Source organism: Erpetoichthys calabaricus, chromosome 16, assembly GCF_900747795.2.
Source record: "Erpetoichthys calabaricus chromosome 16, fErpCal1.3, whole genome shotgun sequence".
Classification (NCBI taxonomy): Eukaryota; Metazoa; Chordata; class Cladistia; order Polypteriformes; family Polypteridae; genus Erpetoichthys; species Erpetoichthys calabaricus.
In genome coordinates, this window is record NC_041409.2 from 60474522 (window position 1) to 60487128 (window position 12607).

A 12607-nucleotide genomic window follows, 5' to 3' on the forward strand; every position below is an offset into this window, starting at 1 on the left:
GGCAATCCTCAATTGTCCCTAGTGTGTGCCTGGTGTGTGTGTGTGTGTGCCCTGCGGTGGGCTGGCACCCTGCCCGGGGTTTGTTCCTGCCTTGCGCCCTGTGCTGGCTGGGATTGGCTCTAGCAGTCCCCCGTGACCCTGTGTTAGGATATAACGGGTTGGAAGATGACTGACTGACATCAAAAATGAGATCATTTGCAACATTAGGACTATAAAAATTAAAAATATAGAAAACAAGGGAAATGGTACCGTGCTGAGAACTGCTGCATGATGAGAACTGTAATGTGACAACAAAAGGAACACAAGGCAGCTTGCTACACAAGAGAAACTACAAAACAAAGACAGACTAGTGGTACATGAGCACAAGTGGAAAATTAGATCATGTGCAACAGAGAGCCTCCTAGAGTATGAGAAGTGGAATTTAAGATAAGGGTAACTAAAAAAAATGCCACTTGAGGAGGAAACAAGGACAGCGTAAACTGAAGGGATTTATACAACCAAAGACAACTAGAATATAAGGATACCTGTCACATCAAAAAATGGGCCTACAAAAACAACTGAAATATACAAGAATAAGAGAAAAACTATAATATGATAACAGCTGTAAAATTACAAGAACATAAGGATAGCTGATATGAATGAAAAAGAAAAGAATCATAAGCAACATGAGGAAAAATGACACGTAAACAGGAACCTGAGCAAACTTGTGCATAAAGTAATCTGGTATGGGATGAGAACAACCTCGAGTCGTAAATGTGAAGTACAATACGGGGAGTGTGGGACTACAAAGGCAACCAGAATATAAGAACTTGAGGTACACAAGTAAAAAAAATAGAAGGAAATGAATAAATGATACATGATCAAACTGACAAATGATAACAAGTAGAATATTAAAACACTATGGGGCTTTGCCCCCTGCTCGGTTCGTTTGCCAACCCCAATGTTTGGTTTTCCAGATACACACTTTTAAGATTTTTTTTCTTTGAATTGTTGCTATTTCATTAGTTTCACTTTTATTTCAGAACTTCTTTAAAAACAATATTTGGAATCTTTAGAGTCCCAACATGCTGAATCTTTTAAATGAGGTCAGCGAGACATGTGTTTAATGACTTTGTACCATAATTCAGGATGGGTTCCTTTGTTTGGAATTTCAGCACAGACAAAGCGATCTACATCATCAGCAGTTAATAAATTTTTTTGCAAAGTAACCAATAAATGCATGTGAGGTAAAGTACGTTTTTGAAATTTTCTGACTTAAACTTCAAAGCTTTACAATATTTACATACTTCAAACATATCACCTATGTCCATATATTCGATCTCTATTCGCCTTTTGGTTTTCTCCGAGTAATAATTTCTCTTTGTTTGCACTAATGCGATGTTTACTTTCTTTGTTTTGACACTGTCATTTTTTTCTGCTTTCATATTCTGTATCTTGCTCTGCATGTGTTTTGAGCCTACGTTTTTTTTTAATCTTTTGAATTCCACTGTTTTCATTATCTCTAACCTGCTCTGCATGTGTTTGACCCCTTGTTTTTAACCGCTTTATGACGTTTTACTTTGTTTGCTACTCTTTGTCTTTTATTTTTGACCTCGCTTTGTCCTGCTATTTTTTCACTTACACCTGGTCCGTGAGGATTATTTTCCCTTTTTTCGAAAATAATTTCCTTTTGTTTGTGATAAAGTGATCTTTACTATCTTTTTTTGATGCTGTAGTGACCTCCACGTCCGGCTCGAAAAGAGAAGAAGTAAAAAAAAAAAACAGACAGATGTAGTAAAGTCTCACAAAAGTTTTACTTGAACAATTAAGAAAAAGAACACTGACTTCATAACCCCAAACACAACCTTTGAGCACCCTCTCCAGCTCCTCATCCCGTCCTGGGACACCCCCACCTTACCACATTAATCAATACCCCGCTGTCAGTCTTCCGTGCTGTACTGCGCCCTCCCTCAATCGAACCTAACAGTCACTCAAAAATAAAAAAAGGCTTCAACCTGGCTGGGACGAATTTTACTGCTTTCATATTCTTTACCTTTCTCTGCATGTGTATTGCACCATCGCTTTTTGAGCCTTTCGAATTCCACTGCTTTCATAATCTCTAACCTGCTCTGCATGTGTATAACACCAATGTTTTTGAACGTCTTTATGAAGTTCTACTTTGTCTTTTAATTCTGAGCCCGATTGGACGTGCTTTTTTTTCAATTCCACTTGTTCCAGGCTGATTATTACTTTCCTTATTTTCTGAATTTGCACCTAGATTATTCTTTTGCTTTTTTTTCTCTCCAACGCTTTTGAGTCTCTTTTCTCCACGCTGCTCTTTCTTCTTTGCTTAGTCGTCGACGTTTCATCTATAACGTATTGTCCTTATATAATTTATATGCGCTGAGAGCCCTGGATCTGTGTGTGCTCAAAGCCTTGACATGACTGAATGTTTTGCTGCCCGTGGTCTTATTTGATATTGGTTGCAAGTAGGGCATGTCTTGCAAGAATCTCATGTTCTACGTCCCCACGAGACGGTCCTGGGTCAATCTCTTGGCACAAAGTCTCATGTTTAAGGTCGCCGCGAGACGCTCCGTGGCCAATCTCTTTCGTCTCGTGGGTCTTTTAAGTGTCTTCCGTAATCTTCACGTGAAGATCATGTCTCGTCTCCCTTGTCTTTCTCTCCCAGGATTTTTTTTTATAATAGAGAGACATGAAATAAAATGATGCGACTCATGAACACAGGCAATACCTGAACAAGTGGAATATGTGAGCAGCTGGAAAAACAGAACATGAGGGCAAAAAGTGAACAAGAAAAATAAAATGTATGTGCTGTACATGTAATTATGAATTCGGATGTTGTAGTTGTTTATGCTTTAAATGATTAGGCACATATTACTGTATGTCAATTATGCTATGTGTATACCGTCACACATGCGTGTCAGCGGATCTTCTTACGTACTCTGCTGAAGTATGTAATAACCTGCTGGGACAACAGGAGGCACCAACACTGATGTTGTCTTCTCCTTCTCTTCTTGATTAAATGAGATGACACTTTTGGTGCCCCAAATTTTCTTTGGAGACCTGTCATTCCTGCACCCGGCCACAATACGTTTAGAAGCACCCAGTATAAAATCACTATTAGGCATTAAGACCAGGCCATTTCAAATGTAAACGTTCAGCGACAAACTATAATACAAGATAAAGATAGAGATCAAGTGAGAGGTTTTTATATAACCAACAACTTGGTGGAATGTTCTGAATGCAAAGAAATACGGTGAAGAGTTAATGCTGGGTAACTGAATCGTTTATTGAACTAATTTTTATAAAAACAAAAAGGGTAAAAAAGGCTATCCCCACAGTTAAACAAGAAAAGAAAGTCAGAAGTAAATTTACTAAAGAATTCACAGCCTTAACTCTAAGGAGTCAAGAACACGGCAATAGATAAAGTTGCTCATAGGCCTGTTCCCTTGTAGGTCCAGATACTTTTGTTCTGGTAATGCCCTGTCTTTCTCTGTGTTGAGGAGATTGTGTTTTCAGTAGTAAATTAGTATTAAAAGTCAACCTAAGTGCAAGTTTCTCCTAATGTTCAAATGTTTTGTCCTCTTGAGCTGGGGTGTGTTCTGTTGGAAGAGTAGCCGAGTGGCAAAGGTTGTGAGATAGAAGAAACTGTTACTCAGCAAGGTTGTACATCCTGCACAACACGCACAACACCGAAAGTTCATTTTATATCCACTTACCTAGCGTGTCGGATATGGGAGAGCAACGTCAAGAGGTTTGCCAGACGGTTTGATTGCTGTTGAAAAGTCAAACCTTTTCTGGCAATTACCCAAATCAGTGTGTCAGTCACAGAATCCAGTAGTTTAAAGAGTTTACTTCTGCTTTCATTCTCTTCTGACTTCTCTGAGGTGTCAGGAAAGATATCTAAGGGAAGGGACACAAAACATATTAAAAAAATAAACACTGTGACCATTGAATGGAAAATGGTCAATGGTTCTTCGGGCTATGATGACATGCTGATGAGAAGAAGTGAGCAAAGGAAGACATTTTTCTCACAAAGCATTCTATGGTTGTTTCACTTTACATTTAGAATATGGGTCATTTGATCGCATTCACAGACATCTGTTGTCAGGGCTATCCCAGTATTTTCAAACTATTTTTAGATAGTATGCATAATTATCAAGTATTTTAGAGAGCATGTAAAAAGAATTTAAAAAGAAAACGGCATCAATGGCAAATAGGACGTCATCTGTCATGGTACCTGGTGCAAGATAGGATGCACTGAATACTGTGCCTTGTAAAAGTACTCCTATAATTTTTAAAAGCTAAATGCTAGATAACAGACAATATTGCAAATCTTGTTCCTGTCTGTATTTTTTATTTAAGAATAAATGATTTAAAAGTCAGAAGCATAAAGTAGAAAGCTCTAACAATCATATATTGTCAATTAGGTGTGTGGTGTTGTCTCTGATAAACTGTAATACATATACAGTTGCCCGTGACAAGCATAGTCAGTTAAATAGTCTGAATATTTTTGAATCCACAGTATCAATGTTTGTGATATCCTAAAACAATGCCAGACCACAAAAACCAATACCCTTTCACTAATAAACTATGGATGTGTGTACAGATGGAAACAGTAAAAACACAATAACGCAGTGAATACCATCTGACCCACTTCAACCTACCATAATAGATATTGGAATTTCTCTTTGTCAATTTTTGACCACGTGCTCCCTGTCACATGCAGTTCTTTCGTTCATTAGTGCCTTTCAGTCACTGGAGAACTTTGTTTTCTGGCTCCTACTCCAAATTCATGTTGTCTATTGTGACTTTTAAACCCCACACTGGAGGTCCTTATCAGGTGAGGTCATGGAATCAGTTATGGGGTCAGGGTACCCTTTAAAAGGCTGATATTTTCTGGACAGATTTAAATATACTCTCTCTTCTCCAAGGCAGCAAGGAGCTGTATACTGGCTCCTGCCATTGTGTACTGGGATACTGCCCCTTTGTTGTCTACAGAAAGCCACTGCACCCATCTGCTCCCTTTTGACTACTAAGGGCACCTCTCACAGCAACAGGGCACACACTATCCTTTGGTGGTAGCTCAGATAGCCCAGGTGCTGAGCAACCTTACCTGGCATATCTACCACACTTGCAGCATTTCTAAACTCAGACTAGTTATTTAATTAAGGCTGTTTGTTCCTGATCTTTCACTGGGAGACACTCAGACATACAGTTAGAGTAAGACCATGCAGGTACACTCATTATACAGATACAGTGGCATCAGTGGCATGCAAAAAGTATTCAATCTCTTGAAAGTCATCATAATTTCCTACAGGACAAAAGACACATATTTATCCATTCAGCATTTTTAATGTGAACTGTTATCATGTAACAATGCATTTCCAAATAAAGCATTTTCTATAGATATTTAACTGAAGAGTAAAAACTCAGAAGTTAGTGTTTGTATAAGTGTTTTAACATTAGAACAATCTCAATGAGAACAGGCCATTCAGCCCAACAAAGCTTGCCAGAGCCAATACACTTATTTCTAGTTTTGAAAGTCCCTAAAGTCTTACTGTCTACCACACTGCCTCTTCAGAATTCATCCCCTGTAGCCCTGGAATCAGCCTAGTTGCTCTTCTCTGGGCCTTTTCTAGCACTGCTATGTCCTTTTTTATGATACGGAGACCAAAACTGCACAGAGTACTCCAGATGAGGCCTTACTAGTGTGTTATAAAGCTTGAGCAGAACACCCTTGGACTTGTACTCCACACATCAGGGCACAATATAACCTAACATTCTGGATATAAAAAGCAGCCTTAGCAAAAGCCATGGTCTTTGTTGGAAAATCACTGGAAAAATGAAGACAAAGGAACATTCTGCTGACGTAAGAAACAAAATCATTGAAATGTACAAGGTAGCAGGAAATGATTACAAAAAAATATCAAAGTTTGAAAGTCCCAATAAGCACTGTTGGATCCATCATCAGAAAGTGGAAGGTTCATCACAGTGCCCAGACTTACGAGAGCAGACCATCCTTCAAAACTAAATATCAGAGTAAGACATCGACTGATGAGACGGGCTACTAAAAATCCAGCTGTGACTCTCAGAAGTCTGCAATGCTCTTTGGCTGAAATTGGAGTGAAGGTGCAAGGGTCCAAAATTTCAAGAGCTCTCCATAAAACAGGCCTCTATGGGAGTGTAACAAGAAAGTAGCCATTCCTTAAGATGGTCCATATAAAAGCTACAAAGCATGAGAAAGGTGCAGTTAAGAAGTGGGAGATGTTTTCTCGGTCAGATGAGACCAAAATAGAACTTTTTGGCCAGACTTCAAAGAGATATGTGAGGCATAAAACTAACACTGCTTGTGCCTCAAGAAACAACATACCTATGGTAAAATATAGTGGTGGCAGATTCATGCTATGGGGAATGCTTTTCATGTGCTGGGACTGAGAATCTTGTCAGAGTTGAAGGGGCAATGGATGAACACAAATACCACACAATATACCAGGAGAACTTGTTCCACTCTGCTAAGAATCTATGGCTCGGGACAAGATTCATCTTTCAACATGACAATGACACTAAGCATAAGACCAAAGTGACATTGGAATGGCTCAGAAACAGAAAGGTGAATGTTTTAGAATGGCCAATTCAAAGTCCTGATCTTAACCCATTTTGAGAATCTGTGGCACTATTTGAAAACTGCTGTCCACAGATGCCATCCCACCAAACTTGGAGATCTCTGTAAATTCTGCCAAGAAGTTAAATATATTCAGAAAACGGTTTATTTTGACTTTGGAAATGTACTGTTAGAGCATAAGAGTTCACATTAAAAATACTGAATGGATTAATATGTGTACACATATTTTATCATGCAGAAAATTATGATGACTTTCAAGTGGACTGAATATTTTTGCATGAGTAGACGTTGAAATCTGAAAATCTTTCCAGTACAATGTGTTCAAGTAGTTGCAGAGATTTTATCAAAAATACTTTCAGCAAAAATATAGCAAAGTCTATAACATACTACTAACATTAAATAAAACATGTTTGTCACATCATTTTGACTTATTAATAGAGAGGATAAAAAACACAAGTCTGTATGAGTGAGCTTTTAATGAAGACATTCAAATCTATGCTTAAAAAAGTCAAAATTCATGCACAATTATAACAATATATTCAGAACGGCACAAAACGCACTAGTTGAAGCCAAAAGATGAATTATGTTTCCATAAAGTGCCATATTAAATTTATTGATATACCTGTACTTTCATTTCGTAGTGCTGGTCCACACTGCCCAAGATGACAGATTTCTATCACACTGTAGCTAAGAGAGGGAGCAAATGATAAATGAGTATAACCTGCGGCAAGGGAAAACTACGATCTGGCAGGTTGACAGATCACGTGGGGTAAATCAGGGCATGTGAGGAAAGCAGCGTGTTAATTGTGCACAAAGGTGAAAATGCAGGATAAAATATGAATGCTTATTCTAAAATGTTATTGATTAGATCCTGCTAGGTTTTAAGAAAGTTTTGAACAGATCCTCTAAGTGAGAATTTGATTTTTTCCAATTGCAAATAGTATATAACATCAGTTACCCACTGACTTAAAAGAAGTGATTTAGGATTCTTTCAGTTGAGCAAGACAAATCTACGTGCTAATAATGAAGTAAAGGCAAATACAGTTTGTTTGTCCTTCTCCACCTTATGCTGATCTGGGAGTACACCAAACACAGCTGTTAATGGATTAGGAAGGATTGTGACACCAAAGGCTGTCTGATAGGCCTGTAGAGTTTTGGTGTTAATTTGGCATTTGCCCAAAACATTTGGCCCAGTGAGGCTCGAGCTCGATCGCAATGTTCGCAGGTTGGATCTTGTCCTGGAAACATTTTGGACAATTTTAAAAGAGACAAATGTACTCGATAGAAGATTTTAAGTTGAATAATTGTATGCTTTGTGCATATAGAGCTACAGTGAATTCTGTGTATGGCTGCCTTCCACTCTTTTTCTGAGATGTTGATCTTCAGTTTCCTTTTGTTCTCGACAATGTTTTGCTTTTCTACATGCATTTTCCAGTCGTGCCCAAAATGTTTATCTGCCACTTTCCTGACAGATTAGCTCAGATGTTTCCCTTTTATGCACAACCTCCCTTTTGATTTTCCTTTTTCTATAGATACTGTTTGCTTTAGTTAAATACATTCTTTAAACATATAGAATCTTTGTTTTGTTATTGTGGGCCAAAGGTTTTTCGGTTTCAATTTGCTTTCTGATATTTTTTGAAAATTTTTATTTGTTTTTTGGCTTTGTCCCTTTCGTAGTCTATGTAGGCCAAAGCCAGTTGCTTTTGGATTTTGAGGAAAAAATAATTTTGTTTTCTCAGCCTCAGTTAATCCTGAGGTTAGATTTTAAGGCCTAAGCCTCATTTAGAGTTTGAAAGACAATGGGAATAAAAATATGTAAATAAGTGTGTGCAGTTACCATTGGATAGCAAAGGTATGACATAGACTTAAGTAATACAATGATTTTGAAGAACGTTTTACTACACCAGTGCCACCTAAACACACACACACACACACAATCACACACACTCTGGGCTGTTTCAGAAGCAATGAAAGATCACCCTTGTGATCACACTTCCATACCTACAATCATTTATACTGCCAGTTTATCTGCATAATTTTTGGATTTGGAAAGAAAATAAGATCACAACTCATGCTGAAAACAGGGAGAACATGTACAATTCATAAAGTCAGTGACCAAGCATGGATTCAGACAGTATTACACTTGACAGCCGTATTTCAGTGTCCACAAATAAAAGAAGCTGTTTTCATGTGCAGATCCAGACTTGAGAGGATTGCCATAGATCCAGTAAGTAAGTAGGATTAGGGAGGGATCAGAACAACAGAGAAAGATGGATGTATAGTCAGAGAAAAATAGTGATTGAGAGTGTCCCAAGAGTTAGAGGAGATTTCAGGAATCCTACTGGTTTATCATTTGGGTGGCCCAAACAGTGAGGGAGATGGTAAGGTTAACAGCAGTCACAAAAAACAGAAGTTGCTGTGGTCTCATCTGAAACATTCAGCGTATCATGTTATTCATTTCAGTGTTATCACAATAGATAGCTGAATATACAGTAAAACCTTGGATTGCGAGTAACTTAGTCTGCAAGTGTTTTGCAAGATTTGCTAAAATTTTCAATAAATGTTAACTTGATAAACAAGCGAGGTCTTGCAATACGAGTAGTATGTACAGTGGTGTGAAAAACTATTTGCCCCCTTCCTGATTTCTTATTCTTTTGCATGTTTGTCACACAAAATGTTTCTGATCATCAAACACATTTAACCATTAGTCAAATATAACACAAGTAAACACAAAATGCAGTTTTTAAATGATGGTTTTTATTATTTAGGGAGAAAAAAAATCCAAACCTACATGGCCCTGTGTGAAAAAGTAATTGCCCCCTTGTTAAAAAATAACCTAACTGTGGTGTATCACACCTGAGTTCAATTTCCGTAGCCACCCCCAGGCCTGATTACTGCCACACCTGTTTCAATCAAGAAATCACTTAAAAAGGAGCTGCCTGACACAGAGAAGTAGACCAAAAGCACCTCAAAAGCTAGACATCATGCCAAGATCCAAAGAAATTCAGGAACAAATGAGAACAGAAGTAATTGAGATCTATCAGTCTGGTAAAGGTTATAAAGCCATTTCTAAAGCTTTCGGACTCCAGTGAACCACAGTGAGAGCCATTATCCACAAATGGCAAAAACATGGAACAGTGGTGAACCTTCCCAGGAGTGGCCGGCCGACCAAAATTACCCCAAGAGCGCAGAGACGACTCATCCGAGAGGTCACAAAAGACCCCAGGACAACGTCTAAAGAACTGCAGGCCTCACTTGCCTCAATTAAGGTCAGTGTTCACGACTCCACCATAAGAAAGAGACTGGGCAAAAACGGCCTGCATGGCAGATGTCCAAGACGCAAACCACTGTTAAGCAAAAAGAACATTAGGGCTCATCTCAATTTTGCTAAGAAACATCTCAATGATTGCCAAGACTTTTGGGAAAATACCTTGTGGACTGATGAGACAAAAGTTGAACTTTTTGGAAGGCAAATGTCCCGTTACATCTGGCGTAAAAGGAACACAGCATTTCAGAAAAAGAACATCATACCAACAGTAAAATATGGTGGTGGTAGTGTGATGGTCTGGGGTTGTTTTGCTGCTTCAGGACCTGGAAGGCTTGCTGTGATAGATGGAACTATGAATTCTACTGTCTACCAAAAAATCCTGAAGGAGAATGTCCGGCCATCTGTTCGTCAAATCAAGCTGAAGCGATCTTGGGTGCTGCAACAGGACAATGACCCAAAACACACCAGCAAATCCACCTCTGAATGGCTGAAGAAAAACAAAATGAAGACTTTGGAGTGGCCTAGTCAAAGTCCTGACCTGAATCCAATTGAGATGCTATGGCATGACCTTAAAAAGGCGGTTCATGCTAGAAAACCCTCAAATAAAGCTGAATTACAACAATTTTGCAACGATGAGTGGGCCAAAATTCCTCCAGAGCGCTGTAAAAGACTCATTGCAAGTTATCGCAAACACTTGATTGCAGTTATTGCTGCTAAGGGTGGCCCAACCAGTTATTAGGTTCAGGGGGCAATTACTTTTTCACACAGGGCCATGTAGGTTTGGATTTTTTTTTTCTCCCTAAATAATAAAAACCACCATTTACAAACTGCATTTTGTGTTTACTTGTGTTATATTTGACTAATGGTTAAATGTGTTTGATGATCAGAAACATTTTGTGTGACAAACATGCAAAAGAATAAGAAATCAGGAAGGGGGCAAATAGTTTTTCACACCACTGTATATTCTTTGACTGTTGAGCGTCATGTGATCACAACTGAGCCGATGGTTCTTCTCTCTCTCTCTCACTGCGGGATTGTGGGTAATCATCTCCCATGCTGTGTCAGTTAGCGTACCTCACTCATATAGTCAACATCCGTACGAGCGTATACTGTTTACTATAGCATTGTGACCATGTGTGTGTGCTGTGATGTGTGAGTCCCTGTCTTGCACCCCAAAACAAAGCTGAGTCTCAGTACTTCAACAAAATCAGCTTTTATTGAGCTTGAAACAGGGACAGCCCGGTTATTTATTGTAGCGGGATCTGCCATTCTCCTATACACAGACACAGCAATCAGGCAAGGTTAGTGGCCAAGTAATAATCGCTTATAGAGCGACCACGATCTTTTCAGATTCGCTTTTGCGGCGAACTGCTACATCGCTGGGAGTATGCAGTTGCTTTGGGATGCTCTTCCGTGTGTCGTTCCATTGGGTGGAATCCCAAAAGAGTTTAGAAATCTTACAGTTCGTAAAGCATTTTTTAATTTTGTGTCCAAGTGTAGTGACTCTTCAGGCAAAAGCAACTGTCATTGGATAGGTTCCTTGTTAAAGTTGCAAAAACGAAAAAGATTCCAGTGAGCCAACAGATAGCAGAGATTCCATTAGTTATAGTGTCCTATACAATAACCCTCCTCCTCTCCTCTCCTCTCTCGTCTCCCTCACACCAGCCACGATTCTTTTCAAAGGTAAAGTGCAGGTTAATTTGTTTTATGTATTTGTACTTTATATTTTGTATTAATCATTTTTCTATGAATATTTTTGGTTTGTAGAACGAATCATCTGAATTTCCATTATTTCTTATGGGGAAATACACTTTGATATACGAGTGCTTTCGATTACAAGCACGTTTCTGGAACAAATTATGCTCGCAAACCAAGGCACCACTGTATAGGAAGTACACAAATGCAAAGCAGAAGACTTTTCATGCTGTGCAGAAAAAGCCAGCAGACAACGTAAATGGAGTAGACTGACTAAAGAAACATCTGAAATCGTCTACAGGCTAAGTATTTAATCTACCTACTGCAATAAATCACACAAAGTCACATGAAACGTGAACATGGCAAATGCGTGTTTTTTAATGCCAACTATGAAGATAAAGCATCATGATCACTGGATTTAGGATTTCTGTAAAACAACAATGCCTTTGAAATTGTTCTTACTAATATATGCTACAAGAAACCTGCTAAACTTCTGTGTAAATAGCCTTAATTTGTGATATGTGTCTGTGTTTCCCCCTTTGTGTGAGTAATTCATTTTTTATAACCTGTAGTGTCCATGTCTCTGTTTAAGTCATCATTGAAACATGGCGCAGTCTTTTACCACTACAATTAACTACAAGCACACTAATCATAATTGATTAAGATAAAATGTGTAGTTAGGAGAATGCAACCATATAAAGGAATGGAATGTCATAAAAACGAATAGGAACTGATGAGCTGAATCTGAATGAATTAGGTCATGGTTTGGAATAGTTTTCTTATCTTTCATGACTAGTTCAGTTTTAAAAGGTAAGCCAGTAGTGCCACTCAAATCTTTCAGATGCCTCATAACTCCACGTGGACCCCTGCTCGTTGTCCTGACTCATTCAAAGCCCTGTTGTTCATAATCATTCCTTGTTATGTAGTACCTTTCATATAGCACACCCTTGAAAGGTGTTTTACAAAACACAAAAGTATACAATTCATAGACCCCTCAAAGTGGGATGCTCAGTTGCAGA

General features: G+C 38.5%; 1 protein-coding gene across 6 annotated transcripts in view; it reads right to left on the reverse strand.

Annotated features, from left to right (window-relative positions):
• LOC114667020 (estrogen receptor beta-like) overlaps positions 1–12607 on the reverse strand; it is a 110777-nt gene that overhangs the window by 5053 nt on the left and 93117 nt on the right. For all 6 annotated transcript variants that reach the window (XM_028822094.2, XM_028822093.2, XM_051919964.1 and 3 more), the window contains one exon: positions 3720–3903. In XM_028822094.2, coding sequence (XP_028677927.1) covers positions 3720–3903 — 184 coding nt within the window. The remainder of the gene's footprint in view (positions 1–3719; positions 3904–12607) is intronic.